General features: G+C 42.0%; 1 protein-coding gene across 2 annotated transcripts in view; it reads left to right on the forward strand.

Moving 5' to 3' along the window:
* Window positions 1-26329, forward strand: part of L1CAM (L1 cell adhesion molecule) — a 403835-nt gene that overhangs the window by 181813 nt on the left and 195693 nt on the right. Inside the window, exons 1-2 of one of the 2 annotated variants that reach the window (XM_053695801.1) lie at window positions 25698-25764; window positions 25888-25993. In XM_053695801.1, coding sequence (XP_053551776.1) covers window positions 25902-25993 — 92 coding nt within the window. In that variant the 5' untranslated portion in view covers window positions 25698-25764; window positions 25888-25901. Of the gene's footprint in view, window positions 1-25697; window positions 25765-25887; window positions 25994-26329 lie in introns of those variants that run through there. The other variant, XM_053695800.1, reaches the window with a different exon arrangement.

Consider the following 26329-nt stretch of genomic DNA (forward strand, 5'->3'; position numbering starts at 1 on the left):
GACATGTGGGTGACTGGTGTTTCCCAGCTGGAACTTTAGCTAAGTGTAGGAGCAGGACATGTGGGTGACTGATAATTCCCAGATGGGACTTTAGCTAAGTGTAGGAGCAGGACATGTGGGTGACTGGTGATTCCCAGCTGGAACTTTAGCTAAGTGTAGGAGCAGGACATGTGGATGACTCGTGATTCCCAGCTGGAACTTTATCTAAGTGTAGGAACAGGACATGTGGGTGACTGGTGATTCCCAGCTGGGACTTTAGCTAAGTGTAGGAGCAGGACATGGGGGTAACTGGTGTTTCTCTTGTTAAGTGTATCCAGTCCACGGATCATCCATTACTTATGGGATATTAACTCCTCCCCAACAGGAAGTGCAAGAGGATTCACCCAGCAGAGCTGCTATATAGCTCCTCCCCTAACTGCCATTACCAGTCATTCTCTTGCACCCAACGAATAGATAGGATGTGTGAGAGGACTGTGGTGATTATACTTAGTTTCATACCTTCAATCAAAAGTTTGTTATTTTATAATAGCACCGGAGTGTGTTATTCCTTCTCTGGTAGAATTTGAAGAAGAATCTACCTGAGTTTTTCTATGATTTTAGCCGGAGTAGTTAAGATCATATTGCTGTTTCTCGGCCATCTGAGGAGAGGTAAACTTCAGATCAGGGGACAGCGGGCAGATTAATCTGCAAAGAGGTATGTAGCAGCTTATTATTTTCTGACAATGGAATTGATGAGAAAATTCTGCCATACCGATATAATGTAAACTCAGCCTTAAATGCAGTAGCAGCAACTGGTATCAGGCTGTCATGTATGTATATTTTACACTTCAGTATTCTGGGGAATGGCACTTCACTGGAATTATACTGTATGCATAAAACTTTAGCCTAATTTGCAGGGACTAGCAACAGGCTTTTTAATAACACTCAATTTATTAATGTTAAACGTTTTTTGCTGGCATGTAAAATCGTTTAATTTTCTGAGGTACTGGGTGAAAAAATGTTTTGGGCACTATTTTTTTCCACTTGGCAGTCGTTTTATTTAATTTATGACAGTTTACTGATCTCTCTCACTGTTATGTGTGAGGGGGAGGGGCCTTTTTTGGCGCTTTTGCTACGCATCAAAAAATTCAGTCAGAAGTTTATTGTCTTCCCTGCATGATCCGGTTCATCTCTACAGAACTCAGGGGTCTTCAAAACTTGTTTTGAGGGAGGTAATCACTCACAGCAGAGCTGTGAGATTGTAGTTGACTGTGATAAAAAAACGTTTATTTCTGTATTTTTTTCTGCTATCAGGGTTAGTTATCCTTTGCTAATGGGAGCAATCCTTTGCTAAAATTGTGTTTTTTACAAAGATTTGATGCTATAACTTTTCAGTTTATTAATTTTCAACTGTCATAACTTTTTCTGTGCTTCTTATAGGCACAGTACGTTTTCATATTATAGTAAATTACTTGAAAAGTATTTCCAAGTTGCTAGTTTATTTGCTAGTGTGTTAAACATGTCTGATTCAGAGGAAGATATCTGTGCTATATGTGCTAAAGCCAAAGTGGAGCCCAATAGAAATTTATGTACTAACTGTATTGATGCTACTTTAAATAAAAGTCAATCTGTACAAATTGAACATATTTCACCAAACAACGAGGGGAGAGTTATGCCGACTAACTCGCCTCACGTGTCAGTACCTGCATCTCCCGCTCGGGAGGTGCGTGATATTGTAGCGCCGAGTACATCTGGGCGGCCATTACAAATCACATTACAGGATATGGCTACTGTTATGACTGAAGTTTTGGCTAAATTACCAGAACTAAGAGGTAAGCGTGATCACTCTGGGGTGAGAACAGAGTGCGCTGATAATATTAGGGCCATGTCAGACACTGCGTCACAATTTGCAGAACATGAGGACGGAGAGCTTCATTCTGCGGGTGACGGTTCTGATCCAAACAAACTGGATTCAGATATTTCAAATTTTAAATTTAAGCTGGAAAACCTCCGTGTATTACTAGGGGAGGTGTTAGCGGCTCTGAATGATTGTAACACAGTTGCAATACCAGAGAAAATGTGTAGGTTGGATAAATATTTTGCGGTACCGGCGAGTACTGACGTTTTTCCTATACCTAAGAGACTTACTGAAATTGTTACTAAGGAGTGGGATAGACCCCGTGTGCCGTTCTCACCCCCTCCGATATTTAGAAAGATGTTTCCAATAGACGCCACCACACGGGACTTATGGCAAACGGTCCCTAAGGTGGAGGGAGCAGTTTCTACTTTAGCTAAGCGTACCACTATCCCGGTGGAGGATAGCTGTGCCTTTTCAGATCCAATGGATAAAAAGTTAGAGGGTTACCTTAAGAAAATGTTTGTTCAACAAGGTTTTATATTGCAATCTCTTGCATGCATTGCGCCTGTCACGGCTGCAGCAGCATTTTGGTTTGAGTCTCTGGAAGAGACACTTGAATCAGCTCCATTAGATGAGATTACACACAAGCTTAAAGCCCTTAAGTTAGCTAACTCATTTATTTCAGATGCCGTAGTACATTTAACTAAACTTACGGCTAAGAATTCCGGATTCGCCATTCAGGCACGCAGAGCACTGTGGCTAAAATCCTGGTCAGCTGACGTTACTTCTAAATCTAAATTGCTTAATATACCTTTCAAAGGGCAGACCTTATTCGGGCCCGGGTTGAAAGAAATTATCGCTGACATTACAGGAGGTAAAGGCCATGCCCTGCCTCAAGACAGAGCCAAACCTAAGGCTAGACAGTCTAATTTTCGTTCCTTTCGTAATTTCAAAGCAGGAGCAGCATCAATTTCCTCTGCACCAAAACAGGAAGGAGCTGTTGCTCGCTACAGACAAGGCTGGAGACCTAACCAGTCCTGGAACAAGGGCAAGCAGGCCAGGAAACCTGCTGCTGCCCCTAAGACAGCATGAATCGAGGGCCCCCGATCCGGGAACGGATCTAGTGGGGGGCAGACTTTCTCTCTTCGCCCAGGCTTGGGCAAGAGATGTCCAGGATCCCTGGGCGTTAGAGATCATATCTCAGGGATACCTTCTAGACTTCAAATTCTCTCCCCCAAGAGGGAGATTTCATTTGTCAAGGTTGTCAACAAACCAAATAAAGAAAGAGGCGTTTCTACGCTGCGTACAAGATCTTTTATTAATGGGAGTGATCCATCCGGTTCCGCGGTCGGAACAAGGACAAGGGTTTTACTCAAATCTGTTTGTGGTTCCCAAAAAAGAGGGAACTTTCAGGCCAATCTTGGATTTAAAGATCCTAAACAAATTCCTAAGAGTTCCATCGTTCAAAATGGAAACTATTCGGACAATTTTACCCATGATCCAAAAGGGTCAGTACATGACCACAGTGGATTTAAAGGATGCTTACCTTCACATACCGATTCACAAAGATCATTACCGGTATCTAAGGTTTGCCTTTCTAGACAGGCATTACCAGTTTGTAGCTCTTCCATTCGGATTGGCTACGGCTCCGAGAATCTTCACAAAGGTTCTGGGTGCTCTTCTGGCGGTACTAAGACCGCGAGGAATTGCGGTAGCTCCGTACCTAGACGACATTCTGATACAAGCTTCAAGCTTTCAAACTGCCAAGTCTCATACAGAGTTAGTACTGGCATTTCTAAGGTCGCATGGATGGAAGGTGAACGAAAAGAAGAGTTCTCTCTTTCCACTCACAAGAGTTCCCTTCTTGGGGACTCTTATAGATTCTGTAGAAATGAAGATTTACCTGACAGAAGACAGGTTAACAAAGCTTCAAAATGCATGCCGTGTCCTTCATTCCATTCAACACCCGTCAGTAGCTCAATGCATGGAGGTGATCGGCTTAATGGTAGCAGCAATGGACATAGTACCCTTTGCACGCCTACATCTCAGACCGCTGCAATTGTGCATGCTAAGTCAGTGGAATGGGGATTACTCAGACTTGTCCCCTACTCTGAATCTGTATCAAGAGACCAGAAATTCTCTTCTATGGTGGCTTTCTCGGCCACATCTGTCCAGGGGGATGCCATTCAGCAGGCCGGACTGGACAATTGTAACAACAGACGCCAGCCTACTAGGTTGGGGCGCTGTCTGGAATTCTCTGAAGGCTCAGGGACAATGGAATCAGGAGGAGAGTCTCCTACCAATAAACATTCTGGAATTGAGAGCAGTTCTCAATGCCCTTCTGGCTTGGCCCCAGTTAACAACTCGGGGGTTCATCAGGTTTCAGTCGGACAACATCACGACTGTAGCTTACATCAACCATCAGGGAGGGACAAGAAGCTCCCTAGCAATGATGGAAGTATCAAAGATAATTCGCTGGGCAGAGTCTCACTCTTGCCACCTGTCAGCAATCCACATCCCGGGAGTGGAGAACTGGGAGGCGGATTTCTTAAGTCGTCAGACTTTTCATCCGGGGGAGTGGGAACTTCATCCGGAGGTCAGTTATTGGTACCTTAATACAGGCTAGGAAGCCTGTTACCAGAAAGATTTACCATAAGATATGGCGCAAATACTTATATTGGTGCGAATCCAAGAGTTACTCATGGAGTAAGGTTAGGATTCCGAGGATATTGTCTTTTCTACAAGAAGGTTTAGAAAAGGGTTTATCCGCTAGTTCCTTAAAGGGACAGATTTCAGCTCTGTCCATTCTTTTACACAAACGTCTGTCAGAAGTTCCGGACCTTCAAGCTTTTTGTCAGGCTTTAGCTAGGATCAAGCCTGTGTTTAAAACTGTTGCTCCACCATGGAGTTTGAACTTAGTTCTTAATGTTTTACAGGGGGTTCCGTTTGAACCCCTTCATTCCATTGATATCAAGTTGTTATCTTGGAAAGTTCTGTTTTTAATGGCGATTTCCTCGGCTCGAAGAGTCTCTGAGTTATCTGCCTTACATTGTGATTCTCCTTATCTGATTTTTCATTCAGACAAGGTAGTTCTGCGTAATAAACCTGGGTTCCTACCTAAGGTGGTCACTAACAGGAATATCAATCAAGAGATTGTGGTTCCATCTTTGTGTCCTAATCCTTCTTCGAAAAAGGAACGTCTGCTACACAATCTAGATGTAGTCCGTGCCCTGAAATTTTATCTACAGGCAACTAAGGATTTTCGACAAACGTCTTCCCTGTTTGTCGTTTATTCTGGTCAGAGGAGAGGTCAAAAAGCTTCGGCTACCTCTCTCTCCTTTTGGCTTCGTAGCATAATACGGTTAGCCTATGAGACTGCTGGACAGCAGCCTCCTGAAAGAATTACAGCACATTCTACTAGAGCTGTGGCTTCCACTTGGGCCTTTAAGAATGAGGCTTCTGTTGAACAGATTTGCAAGGCTGCAACTTGGTCTTCTCTTCATACTTTTTCCAAATTTTACAAATTTGACACTTTTGCTTCTTCGGAGGCTGTTTTTGGGAGAAAGGTTCTTCAGGCAGTGGTTCCTTCCGTATAAAGAGCCTGCCTGTCCCTCCCGTCATCCGTGTACTTTAGCTTTGGTATTGGTATCCCATAAGTAATGGATGATCCGTGGACTGGATACACTTAACAAGAGAAAACATAATTTATGCTTACCTGATAAATTTATTTCTCTTGTAGTGTATCCAGTCCACGGCCCGCCCTGTCACTTTAAGGCAGGTAATTTTTCCATTAAACTACAGTCACCACTGCACCCTATGGTTTTCCTTTCTCTGCATGTTTTCGGTCGAATGACTGGTAATGGCAGTTAGGGGAGGAGCTATATAGCAGGTCTGCTGGGTGAATCCTCTTGCACTTCCTGTTGGGGAGGAGTTAATATCCCATAAGTAATGGATGATCCGTGGACTGGATACACTACAAGAGAAATAAATTTATCAGGTAAGCATAAATTATGTTTTCCCAGCTGGAACTTTAGCTAAGTGTAGGAGCAGGACATGTGGGTTACTGGTGATTCCTAGCTGGGACTTTAGCTATGTGTAGGAGCAGAACATGTGAGTGACTGGTGATTCCCAGCTGGGACTTTAGCTAAGTGTAGGAGCAGGACATGTGGGGGACTGGTGATTCCCAGCTGGGACTTTAGCTATGTGTAGGAGCAGGACTTGTGGGTGACTGGTGATTCCCAGCTGGGACTTTAGCTATGTGTAGGAGCAGGACTTGTGGGTGACTGGTGATTCCCAGCTGGGACTTTAGCTACGTGTAGGAGCAGAAAATGTGGGTGACTGGTGATTCCCACCTAGAGCTAGATTACGAGTGGAGCACTAACAGATATGCACAAGCTAATAGGGGTTTATCGTGGGTAGTTACGCACATTGGATTTTTCACTTATATTATAAACGTGATTGCCTCGGATTAGCTTGACCTCAGAGCTCTGGTTAAAGGGACATGAAACCCAAATTTTTACTTTCATGGTTTAGAAAGAGCATGCAATTTTAAACAACTTTCTAATTTACTTCTATTATCTAATTTGTTTTATTCTCTTAATATTCTTTGCTGGAAAGCATATCTATATAGGCTCAGTAGCTGCTGATTGGTTGCTGCACATAGAAGCTTCATGTGATTGGCTCACCCATGTGCATTGCTTTTTCTTCAACTAAGGATATCTAAATAATGAAGCAAAATAAATAAAAGAAGTAAATTGGATTGTTGTTTAAATTTGTATTATCTATCTGAATCATGAAAGAATTTTTTGGGGTTTAGTGACCCTTTAACTGTTTTGCGAAACAACAAAAATACATTACAAAGTACAATTACACTAATAATAACACCATCAAATGTAAAGTATTGCCTTAAAGCCCTTTGCAGTTAAGAATATAAAAACATGTTAAAGCATATTTTTGCAATATTCATATTTTTAAAAGTGTTCAACTGTGTATGTACTGGAAATATTTCACATTCCAATGTTCTGCACAAGGCAGAATATGTTTTATGTATTTATAAATAGATATTCCTATATATATCTGTATATATCTACCCAAATATAATTATATATATATATATATATATATATATACACATATACAGTAGCAGAGTGTGTGTGCACTCCTGCTATCTCACACCAAATGCCAGGGTGCTCTTGTGGAATAGTAGATAAAATGGAAATAAGCACTCACTGGTCTTTGGATAGCAAAGTCACCAAAAAATTTTTATTGCATTCTGTGACGTTTCAGGACCAAACACAGTCCTTTCCTCTGACAGTGTTAAAATGAAAAAAGCAGCCTTATATAGGCCCTAAACACCCTCCCACACACTCAGAGCCAATCAATGGTCTGTTAGGGACACACCCCCAGAACACATAAATCTCATTGGATATTAGATTATTCATGTCATAGTGAAACACAAACTAATGTGTTGAATAAAGAACCTAATAGCGAGATAAGAGAAAAAGCAAAATAGAATAAACTAAAATCATCGTTAGGATCCCCAATCCTAATGGTACAGCAGAAAAATCACTGGTATAATACATGTAAATAATAACTAGAACAAGATAAAACAACCAAACATCGTGAGCCAATCACAGTCAGCGCACAGTCCTCCAATAGTTCTCCAACCAAGAGTGTGATGTCACCGTGATCCACCCCTAACAAACTCACAGGCACTGAAACACCCTGTAGACAAAAGTCAATACCAAAAGCGAGACATGTTCACCTTAGTCCCTGCATCAAAAATCAAACCGTTCCCACAACAGGAGGCTGATCGCATCCACAATCAAAAGTTCGATCCATCACACTCCACCAACGATACTCATAAACTAATTTTTGTGCTCCATTTACTTTTATGACGGAATACATTATCGCGCATCTCATATTGTAAGTTCAACTTTTTTTACGCTTGTCGGGTTAGCGTGTGAGTAGAAACCGCTTACTTGTAATATGAGCGCAACCTGACGAGCGCAAAAAGCTTAATTCTAAAACAGTTAGCGCTCGAACTGGATCTGTACATAACCTAGACTTGTAATGTGGCTCATAGTGAACAAGGGACACTAGTACAGAAATAAAATGCTCTAAGAAATTGTTTTGTGCATCTAATGTCCCTTTAATTATACACCAGTCTTTTGTTTCCTATTTAAATCAGCTGCAAGGAATGATCTATTTCTTTTTCTTGGCTCTGTCAGTAGATGACTAAGAACACTGTTTTATTTACCTCTTTTCTGGAAGAAATACATTTTATACATTGACATAATTACCCAGTTGTGTGTTTTCTCCAGTAATATATCGTATTTTGGCTAATGCACTGTGACTTCCTGATATCAGCACTATCTGCAGCACTGACATCCGCAGTAGTTTTTTTTTTACAAATAAGAACATATATGAAGATGTGTATGCGCCATGCACATTTATACAGTGTGAGTGTGGGGTTAATACTTTGGAATTACATAATGGCCTTGAGATTCTGTCAGCTTGCATGGTGTTTATAGCTCATTCTGCCAATAATGACATGGTGCTTAGCAACAACTATAAACTATGTCTCATTATCACAGTCGGAAAGCTGTGTACAGTATTCTGTTCTTATGTAACATGATGTGTAATAATGTGTACATGCTTTTATGCTAGAATGGGTTTCATGGTTACACACACACACACTGTCCACACATATATAAAGACACACTCTCTCACACATACACACTTATTTACACACATATATACATGCACAGATACAGACACATAAATACATGCACACACACATATATAAAGACACACTCTCTCACACATACACACTTATTTACACACATATATACATGCACAGATACAGACACATAAATACATGCACACACACATATATAAAGACACACTCTCTCACACATACACACTTATTTACACACATATATACATGCACAGATACAGACACATAAATACATGCACACACACACATATATAAAGACACACTCTCTCACACATACACACTTATTTACACACATATATACATGCACAGATACAGACACATAAATACATGCACACACACATATATAAAGACACACTCTCTCACACATACACACTTATTTACACACATATATACATGCACAGATACAGACACATAAATACATGCACACACACATATATAAAGACACACTCTCTCACACATACACACTTATTTACACACATATATACATGCACAGATACAGACACATAAATACATGCACACACACATATATAAAGACACACTCTCTCATACACATACACACTTATTTACACACATATATACATGCACAGATACAGACACATAAATACATGCACACACACATATATAAAGACACACTCTCTCATACACATACACACTTATTTACACACATATATACATGCACAGATACAGACACATAAATACATGCACACACACATATATAAAGACACACTCTCTCATACACATACACACTTATTTACACACATATATACATGCACAGATACAGACACATAAATACATGCACACCCACATATATATAAAGACACACTCTCTCACACATACACACTTATTTACACACATATATACATGCACAGATACAGACACATAAATACATGCACACACACATATATAAAGACACACTCTCTCATACACATACACACTTATTTACACACATATATACATGCACAGATACAGACACATAAATACATGCACACACACACATATATAAAGACACACTCTCTCATACACATACACACTTATTTACACACATATATACATGCACAGATACAGACACATAAATACATGCACACACACATATATAAAGACACACTCTCTCATACACATACACACTTATTTACACACATATATACATGCACAGATACAGACACATAAATACATGCACACACACATATATAAAGACACACTCTCTCATACACATACACACTTATTTACACACATATATACATGCACAGATACAGACACATAAATACATGCACACACACATATATAAAGACACACTCTCTCATACACATACACACTTATTTACACACATATATACATGCACAGATACAGACACATAAATACATGCACACACACATATATATAAAGACACACTCTCTCACACATACACACTTATTTACACACATATATACATGCACAGATACAGACACATAAATACATGCACACACACATATATAAAGACACACTCTCTCCCACACATACATACATGCACAGATACAGACACATAAATACATGCACACACACATATATAAAGACACACTCTCTCACACACATATATACATGCACAGATACAGACACATAAATACATGCACACACACATATATAAAGACACACTCTCTCACACACATACATACAGGCACAGATACAGACACATAAATACATGCACACACACATATATAAAGACACACTCTCTCACACACATACATACATGCACAGATACAGACACATAAATACATGCACACACACATATATAAAGACACACTCTCTCACACACATACATACATGCACACATACAGACACATAAATACATGCACACACACACATATATATATAGACACACACTCTCTCACACACATATATATAGACACACTCTCTCACACACATACAAACACACACACACATATACACACATACATACATGCACACATACAGACACATAAATACATGCACACACACATATATATAGACACTCTCTCTCATACACATACACACTTATATACACACATACATACAGGCACAGATACAGACACATAAATACATGCACACACACATATATAAAGACACACTCTCTCACACACATACATACATGCACACATACAGACACATAAATACATGCACACACACACATATATATAGACACACACTCTCTCACACACATATATATAGACACACTCTCTCACACACATACAAACACACACACACATATACACACATACATACATGCACACATACAGACACATAAATACCTGCGCACACACACATATATATAGACACTCTCTCTCTCTCTCTCTCTCTCATACACATACACACCTATATACATACATACATACATGTACACATACAGACACATAAATACATGCACACACACATATATATATAGACACACTCTCTCTCACACACATACAAACACACACACTCATATACACACATACATACATGCACACATACAGACACATAAATACATGCTCACCCACACACACATACACACACATACATAAATACATGCACACACACATACATAAAAACATGTGCGCGCACACACACACACATACATACATGCACACATACAGACACATAAATACATGTACACACACACATATATATAGACACGCTCATATACATACATACAGACACATAAATACATGCTCACCCACACACACATACATAAAAACATGCACGCACACACACACATACATACATGCACACATACAGACACATAAATACATGCTCACCCACACACACACACAAATACATGCTCACCCACACACACACATAAATACATGAACACACACACATACATAAAAACATGCGTGCGCACACACACATACATATATGCATACATACAGACACATAAATACATGCTCACCCACACACACATACATAAATACATGTGCGCGCACACACACACATACATACATAAATGCCCATATACATACACATAAATACATGCGCGCACACACACACATAAATACATGCCCGCGCGCACACACACCTATATAGACACACTCTCTCTCACACACACACACTCATATACACACATGCAGACACATAAATACATGCTCACCCACACACACATACATAAATACATGCGCGCGCGCACACACATAAATAAATACACACGCACACACATACATACATACATGCACATATACAGACACATAAATACATGCGCACACATACATAAATACATGTGCTCACACACATACGTGCACACACACACATATACACATACATGCACACATACAGATACATACATACATGCGCACACACACACATACATACATGCATATACACACACACAGACACACACACAGATACACACACATACATACATGTACACACACGCATATACATACACACACACATATATTTATACACACACATGCATATACATACACACACATATATTTATACACATACACACACATGTATGTTTACACATACACACACATGCATATACATACACACACATTTATACACATACATACACACACACATGCATATACATACACACACACACATATATTTATACACATACACACATGCATACATACACACATTTATACACATACACACACATGCATATACATACATACACCCACATATACATACACACACACACATATATTTATACACAAACACATACACATGCATATACATACATACACACGCATATACATACACACACACATATATATTTATACACACACATACATACATACACACATACATATTTTTACACATACACACACACACATATATTCATACACAAACATGCATATAAATACACATACACACATGCATATACACACACACATATATTTATACACATACACACATGCATATACATACACACACATATATTTATACACATACACACATGCATATACATACACACACATTTATACACATACTCACACACATGCATATACATACACACACACGCATATACAGTATCCCACAAAAGTGAGTACACCCCTCACATTTTTTTAAAATATTTTATTATTTCTCTTGTAAGATGTATCGAGTCCACGGATTCATCCATACTTGTGGGATATTCTCCTTCCCTACAGGAAGTGGCAGAGAGAGCACCCACAGCAGAGCTGTCTATATAGCTCCTCCCTTAGCTCCACCCCCAGTCATTCTCTCTGCCTGCTTAACTGCTAGGAAGGGCAAAGTAAGTGTGGTGACAAAAATGTTAGTTTTTATTTTCTCAAGCAAAAGTTTATTTTAAATGGTACCGGTGTGTACTATTTACTCTCTGGCAGAAAAGGGATGAAGATTTCTGCAAGGAGGATGATGATCTTAGCACTTTGTAACTAAGATCCACTGCTGTTCTCACTAGGGCTGAAGAGTACAGGAAAACTTCAGTTGGGGGAACAGTTTGCAGGCTAAACTGCATTAAGGTATGTTCAGTCTATTTTTTTCTAGACAGACTGTGTTATTGCTAGAAAAGGCTGACAATATCCCCATGAGGGAAAGGTAAGCTGTATTCAGTAAAAGAGGAATCCAAGCTTGCATAAAGGGCTCATAGTTACTGGTGACACTAATAGGAAAAAACGTTTTGGTTTAGTTACAAATAAAACGTTTTTTGAGGGACTTTAAGGGGTCTTTGTGGCTTGTTTAAGGGTTATTAACCCACATGGCTAGTTTAAGAAACACTCTGTGGTGTTTCTTTTAGGCCCCATAACATCGATTGAGGTGGGAGGGGCCTATTTTCAGTTGCAAAGTTTATTTACCTCAGAAGCATCCAGCTACTTCTCCAGAGATTCCTGCTGTATTTGAGGGCTGTAAAGAGGTTTTTTTCCCCACAAATCGTTCCTAAAGGGCAGGTAGGCGCCACAGCAGAGCTGTGGCAAGGTGCTGAACGTTATTTTACCGGTTTTGAAGTTTTTTCAATCCGGTTTTTACATTAAGGGGTTAATTGTTTATTTGCATAGTGGTGCAAAGTTACTAAGGCTTTATGATGCTACTGTAAAAATTTCGTTGTGTTTACTGCTTTTTTACACTGTTTTGCAGAGTTTGTGCAGTACCATTTTTGTTTAAAGTGTTATTTACTTTGATTAAAGTGTTTTCCAAGCTTGCCTGTTACATTACTAGCCTGTTTAACATGTCTGACACCAAGGAGAATCCTTGTTCTATGTGTTTAGAAGCCATTGTGGAACCCCCTCTTAGAATGTGTCCCACTTGCACTGATATGTCTATAAATTATAAAGAGCATATTTTAGCACTTAAAAATATTGCAATAGATGATTCTCAGTTAGAAGGAAATGAGGGTTTAGCATCTAGCTCTCCCCAAGTGTCACAACCAGTAACGCCCGCATAAGTGACGCCAAGTACCTCTAGTGCGTCTTATTCATTTACTTTACAAGACATGGCCACAGTTATGAATAAAACCCTCACAGAGGTTTTCTCTAAACTGCCTGGTTTACAAGGAAAGCATGTCAGCTCTGGGTTAAGAACAAATCCTGAGCCGTCTGACGCTTTAGTAGCCATATCCGATATACCCTCACAATGTTCTGAAGTAGGGGTAAGGGATTTGTTATCTGAGGGAGAGATTTCTGATTCAGGAAAGACGCTCCCTCAGACAGATTCTGATATGATGGCCTTTAAATTTAAGCTTCAACACCTCCGCTTATTGCTCAAGGAGGTATTAGCTACTCTAGACGATTGTGACCCTATAGTGGTCCCAGAGAAATTGTGTAAAATGGACAGATACTTAGAGGTTCCTGTTTACACTGATGTTTTTCCAGTCCCTAAGAGGATTGTGACTATTGTTACTAAGGAGTGGGATAGACCAGGTATTCCGTGCGCTCCCCCTCCTGTTTTTAAGAAAATGTTTCCCATATCTGACACCATACAGGACTCGTGGCAGACTGTTCCTAAGGTGGAGAGAGCTATTTCTACTATTGCTAAGCGTACAACTATACCTATCGAAGGCAATTGTGCTTTCAAAGATCCTATGGATAAAAAATTAGAGGGTCTCCTAAAGAAAATTTTTGTTCATCAAGGTTTTCTTCTCCAACCTATTGCATGCATTGTTCCTGTAACTACTGCAGCTGCTTTCTGGTTTGAGGCTCTAGAAGAGGCTCTCCAGGTGGAGACTCCATTAGAGGATATTATGGATAGAATTAAGGCCCTTAAGTTGGCTAATTCTTTCATTACAGATGCCGCTTTCCAAATGGCTAAATTAGCGGCAAAGAATTCAGGTTTTGACATTTTAGCACGCAGGGCGTTATGGCTTAAGTCCTGGTCTGCTGATGTGTCATCAAAATCTAAATTGTTGAACATCCCTTTCAAAGGAAAGACCCTATTCGGGCCTGCACTGAAAGAAATTATTTCAGACATCACTGGAGGGAAAGGCCATGCCTCTCAGGATAAAACAAATAAGATGAGGACCAAACAAAATAATTTTCGTTCCTTTCGGAACTTCAAGGGTGGTCCTGCTTCAGCTTCCCCTGCAGCAAAGCAAGAGGGGAATTCTGTCCAATCCAAGTCAGTCTGGAGACCTAACCAGGCTTGGAACAAAGGTAAACAGGCCAAGAAGCCTGCTGCTGCCTCTAAGACAGCATGAAGGGGTAGCCCCCGATCCGGGACCGGATCTAATAGGGGGCAGACTCTCTCTCTTTGCTCAGGCTTGGGCAAGAGATGTTCACGATTCCTGGGCTTTAGAAATTGTGTCCCAAGGATATCTTCTGGACTTCAAAGACTCCCCCCCAAGGGGGAGATTTCACATTTCTCAATTGTCTGCAAACCAGACAAAGAGAGAGGCGTTCTTACGCTGTGTAGAAGACCTACATACCATGGGAGTGATTCGCCCAGTTCCAAGAGCGGAACAAGGGCTAGGTTTTTACTCCAACCTGTTTGTGGTTCCCAAAAAAGAGGGAACTTTCAGACCAATCTTGAATCTCAAAATTCTAAACAAATTCCTCAGAGTACCATCTTTCAAGATGGAGACTATTCGGACTATTCTTCCTCTGATCCAGGAGGGTCAATATATGACCACTGTGGGCTTAAAGGATGCGTATCTACACATCCCTATTCACAGAGATCATCATCAATTCCTCAGATTCGCCTTTTTGGACAGGCATTACCAGTTTGTGGCCCTTCCCTTCGGGTTGGCCACAGCTCCCAGAATTTTCACAAAGTTGCTAGGGTCCCTTTTGGCGGTTCTAAGACCGCGGGGTATAGCAGTGGCGTCTTATCTAGACGACATCTTAATTCAGGCATCGACTTTCCAGCTAGCCAAGTCTCACACAAAGACATCGTGTTGGCTTTTCTGAGATCTCACGGGTGGAAGGTGAACATAAAAAAAGAGTTCTCTCGTCCCTCTCACAAGAGTTTCCTTCCTAGGGACTCTGATAGACTCGGTAGAAATGAAAATATTTCTGACGGAGGTCAGAAAATCAAAACTTTTAATCACTTGCCGAGCTCTTCATTCCATTCCTCAGCCATCAGTGGCTCAGTGTATGGAGGTAATTGGACTTATGGTAGCGGCAATGGACATAGTTCCTTATGCCCGCCTACACCTCAGACCACTGCAATTATGCATGCTCAAACAGTGTAATGGAGATTATGCAGATTTATCTCCTCAACTGCATCTGGACCAAGAGACCAGATATTCTCTTCTCTGGTGGTTGTCTCAGGACCACCTGTCTCAGGGAATATGTTTCCGAAGGCCAGAGTGGCTCATAGTAACGACAGATGCCTGCCTGCTAGGCTGGGGTGCAGTCTGGAAATCCCTGAAAGCACAGGGCTTATGGTCTTGGGAGGAATCTCTACTCCTGATAAACATTCTAGTACTGAGAGCGATATTCAATGCGCTTCAGGCGTGGCCTCAGCTAGCTGCGGCCAAATTCATCAGATTTCAGTCGGACAACATCACGACTGTAACCTATATCAATCATCAAGGAGGAAGACGGAGTTCTCTAGCGAGGATGGAGGTAACCAAAATTATCCGATGGGCAGAGGATCACTCTTGCCATCTCTCAGGATTCCATATCCCAGGGGTAGAGAACTGGGAGGCGGATTTCCTAAGTCGTCAGACTTTTCATCCGGGGGAGTGGGAGCTCCATCCGGAGGTATTTGCCCAGCTGACTCAGCTATGGGGCACACCAGAATTTGATCTGATGGCGTCCCGACAGAACGCCAAACTTCCGCGTTACGGGTCCAGGTTCCGGGATCCCCAGGCGGTACTGATAGATGCTCTAGCAGTGCCCTGGTCCTTCAATCTGGCTTATGTATTTCCACTGTTTCTCTCCTCCCATGTCTGGTTGCCAGAATCAAGCAGGAGAGAGCTTCAGTGATTCTGATAGCGCCTGTCATCTGTTCCACCGTGGACTCTGCCAATGAGGCAGGACCTTCTAATCCAAGGTCCGTTAAAGCATCCAAATCTAATTTCTCTGCGTCTGACTGCTTGGAGATTGAACGCCTGATTCTATCAAAGCGTGGTTTCTCTGAGTCGGTCATTGATACCCTGATTCAGGCTAGAAAGCCTGTCACCAGGAAAATCTATCATAAGATTTGGCGCAAATATCTTTGTTGGTGTGAATCCAAGGGTTACTCATGGAGTAAGATTAGGATTCCTAGAATTTTGTCTTTTCTCCAAGAAGGATTGGAGAAGGGATTATCAGCTAGTTCCTTAAAGGGACAAATATCTGCTTTGTCTATTCTTTTACACAAACGTCTGGCAGATGTCCCAGACGTTCAAGCGTTTAGTCAGGCCTTGGTCAGGATCAAGCCTGTATTTAAACATGTTGCTCCGCCATGGAGCCTAAACTTGGTTCTTAAAGTTCTTCAAGGGGTTCCATTTGAACCTATGCATTCCATAGATATTAAGCTTCTATCTTGGAAAGTTTTGTTTTTAGTAGCTATCTCTTCGGCTCGAAGAGTTTCCTAGTTATCTGCTTTACAGTGTGACTCACCTTATCTTATTTTCCATGCAGATAAGGTGGTTTTGCGTACCAAACCTGGATTCCTTCCTAAGGTTGTTTCTAATAGGAATATCAATCAGGAAATAGTTGTTCCTTCTCTGTGTCCTAATCCTTTTTCAAAGAAGAGAAGGAACGTCTGTTGCACAATCTTGATGTGGTTCGTGCTTTAAAGTTCTACTTACAAGCAACCAAAGATTTCCGTCAAACATCTTCATTGTTTGTTGTCTATTCTGGTAAGCGAAGAGGTCAAAAGGCTACGGCTACCTCTCTTTCTTTTTGGCTGCAAAGCATCATCCGTATGGCTTATGAGACTGCTGGCCAGCAGCCTCCTGAAAGAATTACAGCTCATTCTATTAGAGCAGTGGCTTCCACATGGGCTTTTAAAAATGAGGCTTCTGTTGAACAGATTTGTAAGGCGCAACTTAGTCTTCGCTTCATACTTTTTCCAAATTTTACAAATTCGATTCTTTTGCTTCTTCAGAGGCTATTTTTGGGAGAAAGGTTCTACAAGCAGTGGTGCCTTCCGTTTAAGGAACCTGTCTTGTCCTTCCCTTCATCCGTGTCCTAAAGCTTTGGTATTGGTATCCCACAAGTATGGATGAATCCGTGGACTCGATACACCTTACAAGAGAAAACAGAATTTATGCTTACCTGATGAATTTCTTTCTCATGTGATGTATCGAGTCCACGGCCCGCCCTGTCTATTTAAGACAGGTAGTATATTTTTATTTTAAAAACTTCAGTCACCACTGCACCCTATAGTTTCTCCTTTTTCTTCCTAGCCTTTGGTCGAATGACTGGGGGGTGGAGCTAAGGGAGGAGCTATATAGACAGCTCTGCTGTGGGTGCTCTCTCTGCCACTTCGTGTAGGGAAGGAGAATATCCCACAAGTATGGATGAATCCGTGGACTCGATACATCACAAGAGAAAGAAATTTATCAGATAAGCATAAATTCTGTTATCTTTTCATGTGACAACACTGAAGAAATTACACTTTGCTACAATGTAAAGTAAAGAGTATACAGCCTGTATAACAGTGTAAATTTGCTGTCCCCTCAAAATAACTCAACACACAGCCATTAATGTCTAAACCGTTGGCAACAAAAGTGAGTACACCCCTAAGTGGAAATGTCCAAATTGGGCCCAAAGTGTCAATATTTTGTGTGGCCACCATTATTTTCCAGCACTGCCTTAACCCTCTTGGGCATCGAGTTCACTAGAGCTTCACAGGTTGCCACTGGAGTCCTCTTCCACTCCTCCATGACGACATCACAGAGCTGGTGGATTTTAGAGACCTTGCGCTGCCCCACCTTCCAATTGAGGATGCCACACAGATGCTCAATAGGGTTTAGGTCTGGAGACATGCTTGGCCAGTCCATCACCTTTACCCTCAGCTTCTTTAGCAAGGCAGTGGTCGTCTTGGAGGTGTGTTTGGGGTCGTTATCATGTTGGAATACTGCCCTGCGGCCCAGTCTCCGAAGGGAGGAGATCATGCTCTGCTTCAGTATGTCACAGTACATGTTGGCATTCATGGTTCCCTCAATGAACTGTAGCTCCCCAGTGCTGGCAGTTCTCATGCAGGCCCAGACCATGACACTCCCACCACCATGATTGACTGTAGGCAAGACACACTTGTCTTTGTACCCCTCACCTGGTTGCCGCCACACATGCTTGACACCATCTAAACCAAATAAATGTATCTTGGTCTCATCGGACCACAGGACATGGTTCCAGTAATCCATGTCATTAGTCTGCTTGTCTTCAGCCAACTGTTTTTTCGGGCTTTCTTGTGCATCATCTTTAGAAGAGGCTTCCTTCTGGGACGACAGCCATGCAGACCAATTTGATGCATTGTGCAGCGTATAGACTGAGCACTGACAGACTGACCCCCCACATCTTCAACCTCTGCAGTAATGCTGACCTCACTTATACGTCTATTTCCCAAAGACAACCTCTGGATATGACACTGAGCACGTGCACTCAACCTCTTTGGACGACCATGGCGAGGCCTGTTCTGAGTGGAACCTGTCCTGTGAAACCGCTGTATGTTCTTGCCCACCGTGCTGCAGCTCAGTTTCAAGGTCTTGGCAATCTTCTTATAGCCTAGGCATCTTTATGTAGAGCAACAATTCTTTTTTTCAGAATCTCAGAGAGTTCTTTGCCATGAGGTGCCATGTTGAACTTCCAGTGACTAGTATGAGAGAGTGTGAGAGTGTTAACCCCACATTTAACACACCTGCTCCCCATTCGCACCTGAGACCTTGTAACACTAACGAGTCACATGACACCGGGGAGGGAAAATGGCTAATTGGGCCCAATTTGGACATTTCCACTTAGGGGTGTGCTCACTTTTGTTGCCAACAGTTTAGACATTAATGGCTGTTATTAATGGCTGTTATGGAGTTATTTTGAGGGGACAGCAAATTTACACTGTTATACAGACTGTACACTCACTACTTTACGTTGTAGCAAACTGTCATTTCTTCAGTGATGTCACATGAAAATATATAATAAAATATTTACACAAATGTGAGGGGTGTACTCACTTTTGTGGGATACTGTACATACACACACATATATATTTATACACACACACATGCATATACATACACACACACATATATTTATAACACACATTCACACACATATATTTATATACATACACGCACCTATACATACACACACACACATATATATATTTATACACACACATACACACACATGCATAGACATACACACACATATATTTATACAAATACACACACGCATATACATACACAAACACATACACACATATATATTTATACACATACACACACATGCATATACATACACACACACATATATTTATACACATAAACACAGGCATATACATACACACACATGCATATACATACACACACATATATTTATACACATACACACACACACCTATACATAAACACACACACACATATATTTATACACACACATGCATATACATACACACACACACACATATATTTATACAAATACATGCACACACATATACATATACATACACACACCTATTTATACACATACACACACACATGCATATACATATACACACACATATTTATACACATACACACACATATACATACACATATGTTTAAACACACACGTACACACACATGCATATACATATACACACACCCATATACATACACACACATGCATATACATACACACACATGCATATACATACACACACACACACATATATTTATACACATACACACACGCATATACATACACACACATGCATATACATATACACACACCCATATAAATACACACACATGCATATACATACACACACATGCATATACATACACACACACACACACATATATTTATACACATACACACACGCATATACATACACACACATGCATATACATACACACACATGCATATACATACACACACACATATATTTATACACACACACATGCATATACATATACACACACCCATATACATACACACACATGCATATACATACACACACACATATATTTATACACATACACACACAAGCATATACATACACACACATGCATATACATATACACACACCCATATAAATACACACACATGCATATACATACACACACATGCATATACATACACACACACACACACATATATTTATACACATACACACACGCATATACATACACACACATGCATATACATACACACACATGCATATACATACACACACACATATATTTATACACATACACACACAAGCATATACATACACACATACACACACATGCATATACATATACACACACCCATATACATACACACACACGCATATACATACACACACATGCATATACATACACACACATGCATATACATACACACACACATATATTTATACACATACACACACAAGCATATACATACACACATACATATACCAGACATCCCAACTCTCCCTGAAGTTCAGGGAGTCTCCCTGATTGTAATAATTGCTCCTTGATGCCAGCAAATGGAGTGCAATCTCCCTGAAACTCCAGTACTATGATCCAATGTGGCCCAAATCCAGAAAAGTGTTTCTTTAAGGATTGCCTTTAGTTGCTGGGACGTTATAGAACCCTTAAAGTGAAGGTAAATTTTGATGAATTAGTGCCGGTTTTTAATAATCCTATTAAAAACAAGGGCGCTTTAATTTATCAAAATTGACATTTTACTTATTTTCTTAAAAAACGTACCTTTTAATCCTGGCAGCCGCTCCAGCGATTCCCCCGGCCGTCGGAAGCCTCTGCAGACGTCAGAAATGACGAACTCGGCTTCCTTTAATCACAGCTTCCCCCCCCGGGGGAATCTTGGCCTGATGCAACGCCGTGATTGAAGGAAGCCGGATTCGTCATTTTGGACGCGTGAAGGCGGCTTGCGACGGGCGGAGTGCTGGAGCGGCTGCCAGGATTAAAAGGTTAGTTTTTAAGCATGCACCAGTAACCAAAAAGCCCCCACTGATTTTAATAAAATAAAACACAAATACTACCTTATTGACTGCACGTAATTAAACTTCGGATTCTAACATATTTGAGCATTCAACAAGCGTCCGATCACTGGAAAATAGGTTTGTTGTATGTGGTTGTGCAATAAAGCTACTTTTTTTTAATGTGAATTTAGTGGGAAGCTACTTTAATGATCTTATTTAGGGTTTCAAGGTGTCCAATATATAACTGGGGGGGGGGGGGCGCAGTAGCTGGTGAAGCAATCTCCCTGAAATTAGTTTTTGCAGGTTGGGATGTCTGAAATACATACACACACATGCATATACATACACACATATATTTATACACACACAGAAACATGCATATACACACACACACACACACACCCATAGACACACACACAGACACTGAAACATAGAGAGGGTGTCTTGTAATTTGTTATTTACACACTATGGAGCCTATCTATCAATCTCCGAATGGAGCTTGATGCCCCGTGTTTCTGGCGAGCCTGCAGGCTCGCCAGAAACAGCAGTTGTGAAGCAGCGGTCACAAAGACCGCTGCTCCATAACCATGTCCGCCTTCTCTGAGCAGGCGGACAGACATCGCCGGAATTCAGCCCGATCGAGTACGATCGGGTTGATTGACACCTCCCTGCTGGCGGCCCATTGGCCGCGAGTCTGCAGGGGGCGGCGTTGCACCAGCAGCTCTCCGTATTCAGCGAGGTCTGGCGGACCTGATCCGCACTGTCGGATCGGGTCCGGCAGACTTTGTTAAATAGAGGCCTATCTGTCTATCTATTTGTCTATCTCTCTCTATCGACCTATCAATCTATCTATATATCTACTGTATGATATTGATAGATTGAAAATTGAATAGCAGTGCACTTAAATTAGAGCCACAGTTTAAAGGGCCAGTACTGATAAAATTAAATGCTCTAAATTTGTTAGAGCATGTCATTTTATCAGTAGTAGTGTGGTAAAGCTATGTGTTTAATGCCCCCAAAGTGGCTACTATGTATGTTGATGGGTTTGGTGCTGGGGTCTACTGCTGGGGTCAGATGGTGGTGCTGGGGCCTGGTGCTGGGGTCAGATGGTGGTGCTGGGGCCTGGTGCTGGGGTCTGGTGCTGGGGCCTGGTGCTGGGGCCTGGTGCTGGGGTCAGATGGTGGTGCTGTGGCCTGGTGCTGGGGTCAGATGGTGGTGCTGGGGCCTGGTGCTGGGGTCAGATGGTGGTGCTGGGGCCTGGTGCTGGGGTCAGATGGTGGTGCTGGGGCCTGGTGCTGGGGTCAGATGGTGGTGCTGTGGCCTGGTGCTGGGGTCAGATGGTGGTGCTGGGGCCTGGTGCTGGGGTCAGATGGTGGTGCTGGGGCCTGGTGCTGGGGTCAGATGGTGGTGCTGGGGCCTGGTGCTGGGGCCTGGTGCTGGGGTCAGATGGTGGTGCTGGGGTCTGGTGCTGGGGCCTGGTGCTGGGGTCAGATGGTGGTGCTGGGGTCTGGTGCTGGGGCCTGGTGCTGGGGTCAGATGGTGGTGCTGGGGTCAGATGGTGGTGCTGGGGTCTGGTGCTGGGGCCTGGTGCTGGGGCCTACTGCTGAGGTCAGATGGTGGTGCTGGGGTCTGCTGATGGAGCCTGGTGCTGGGGTCTGGTGCTGGGGCCTGGTGCTGGGGTCAGATGGTGGTGCTGGGATCTGCTGATGGAGCCTGGTGTTTGGGCCTAGTGCTGGGGTCTGGTGCTGGGGTCTGATGTAGAACCATTTATATACATTGATCTAATGTAACAAAGTAAAGGAAATAATCTTAAGATTTCTTGTGTTTTCTGCTTATATATGTGACCCCCCCCCCTTGTATTGTCCTGTGGATTACCCTACCTTTTCTTTAAACGGCCCTCTTCTCTTTATAAGCTGCCTCTTCCCCTGTATATAAGCTACCTCTTCCCCTGTACATTAGCTGCCAGATACCCCCTTACCTCCTCAATACCCCCTCACCTCCTCAATATTCCCTCACCTCCTCAATACCCCCCATGTCCTCAATACCCCCTCACCTCCTCAATACCCCCCATGTCCTCAATACCCCCTCACCTCCTCAATACCCCCCATGTCCTCAATACCCCTCTCACTTCTTTAATACCCTCCTCACTTTCTCAATATCCCTCTCACTTCCTCAATGCCCTCTCATTTCCTCAATACCCCCTCACCCCCTTACTTCTTTGATACCCCCTTTCCTCCTCAATACCCCCTCACCTCCTCAATACCCCCCTCATGTCCTCAATACCCCCCTCACTTCCTCAATACCCCCCTCATGTCCTCAATACCCCCCTCACTTCCTCAATACCCCCCTCATGTCCTCAATACCCCCTCACTTCCTCATAGGGTTGCCATCTTTCTTGGAAGAAAATACCGGCCATGCTAATTATCATAATTTTGCATAAATAATTAAACAGCATAACTCAAAAACTAAAGCTGATAGGACTGATTTTAAATGCTCATTTGTTTATAACTAGTATTCATTACACTCAGAAGAAGTTTCACTTTGTCAGGGGCTTTCTTTCAATATTTATTCTTAATTTTCTACATTGACATGAACCTTAAAAATACCAGCCGTGTCAGTAAAATACTGGCTTGGTGGCAACCATACTTCCTCAATACCCCCACTCACTTCGTCAATACCCTCCTCACCTCCTCAATATTCCCCACCTCCTCAATACCCTCCTCACCTCCTCAAAACCCTCCTCACTTCCTTAATACCCCCCTCACTGCCTCAATACCCCCCTCACTTCCTCAATACCCCCTCACTTCCTCAATACCCCCTCACTTCCTCAATACCCCTCACTTCCTCAATACCCCTCACTTCCTCAATACCCCTCACTTCCTCAATACCCCTCACTTCCTCAATACCCCCTCACTTCCTCAATACCCCTCACTTCCTCAATACCCCATCACCTCCTCAATACCCCCTCACTTCCTCAATACCCCCTCACTTCCTCAATACCCCCTCACTTCCTCAATACCCCCTCACTTCCTCAATACCCCTCACTTCCTCAATACCCCTCACTTCCTCAATACCCCCTCACTTCCTCAATACCCCTCACTTCCTCAATACCCCATCACCTCCTCAATACCCCCTCACTTCCTCAATACCCCCTCACTTCCTCAATACCCCCTCACTTCCTCAATACCCCCTCACTTCCTCAATACCCCCTCACTTCCTCAATACCCCTCACTTCCTCAATACCCCCTCACTTCCTCAATACCCCTCACTTCCTCAATACCCCTCACTTCCTCAATACCCCTCACTTCCTCAATACCCCCTCACTTCCTCAATACCCCTCACTTCCTCAATACCCCATCACCTCCTCAAAACCCCCCTCACTTCCTTAATACCCCCCTCATCCCCTCACTTCCTCAATACCCCTCACTTCCTCAATACCCTCATCACCTCCTCACAACCCCCCTCACTTCCTTAATACCCCCCTCATCCCCTCACTTCCTTAATACCCCCTCACTTCCTCAATACCCCTCACTTCCTCAATACTTCCTCAATACCCTAATACACTGATTGTGTTTCTGATATTGAACATATTTATTACAAATCAGCTCACAATATGTCTTCATGTAAAACTATGTTTTGTAAACTACCCTTGTTATTTAATGTCTTCTTGCTTTCTATCAGATTTCCCTCCGTCTAACTGCCCTCTCTCTCTTTCTATCGCCTACCCTGGGATCTGCAGATACAATTCAGAACTGTAAGTGACCCTCCCTTTGCATAATACAGTAAATCAAGAGACTAACAATTCCCAGTTCTGTTTGTGGGTGGGGTGCTTGTCTATGATCTTTTAGTAAAGCTGTGATCCTTTTTATCTCTGCAGTAAGGAAACCCGCTATGATTACTGATCAGTCTCCTGAAACCTATGTAGTGTACCCAAATGATGATATAGTACTCAAGTGCCAAGCTACTGGGAAGCCAAAAGTCACGTAAGTGCAAAGGATTCTGGGATTTCACTCAACATGCTTAATGTTTGATGTATACAGATGTATTAACATTTCTATTTACTGACAATATAAAAATATTCATGGAAATTGAGAATTATAATGTCAGATGAAGTTTGGTAAACAGCGGATTAGCATAGCAGGTAAGGTCAGTAGAATGCTGGGTGTATAGGAAGAGGTATTAGCAGCAGACAAGGTCAGTAGGTGCTGGGTATAGGAAGAGGTATTAGCAGCAGGTAAGGTCAGTAGGGTGCCGGGTGTATAGGAAGAGGTCTTAGCAGCAGGTAAGGTCAGTAGGGAATACAACAAGGGGGTTTGGTT

The sequence above is a fragment of the Bombina bombina genome, chromosome 12 (genome assembly GCF_027579735.1).
Source record: "Bombina bombina isolate aBomBom1 chromosome 12, aBomBom1.pri, whole genome shotgun sequence".
Lineage (NCBI taxonomy): Eukaryota > Metazoa > Chordata > Amphibia > Anura > Bombinatoridae > Bombina > Bombina bombina.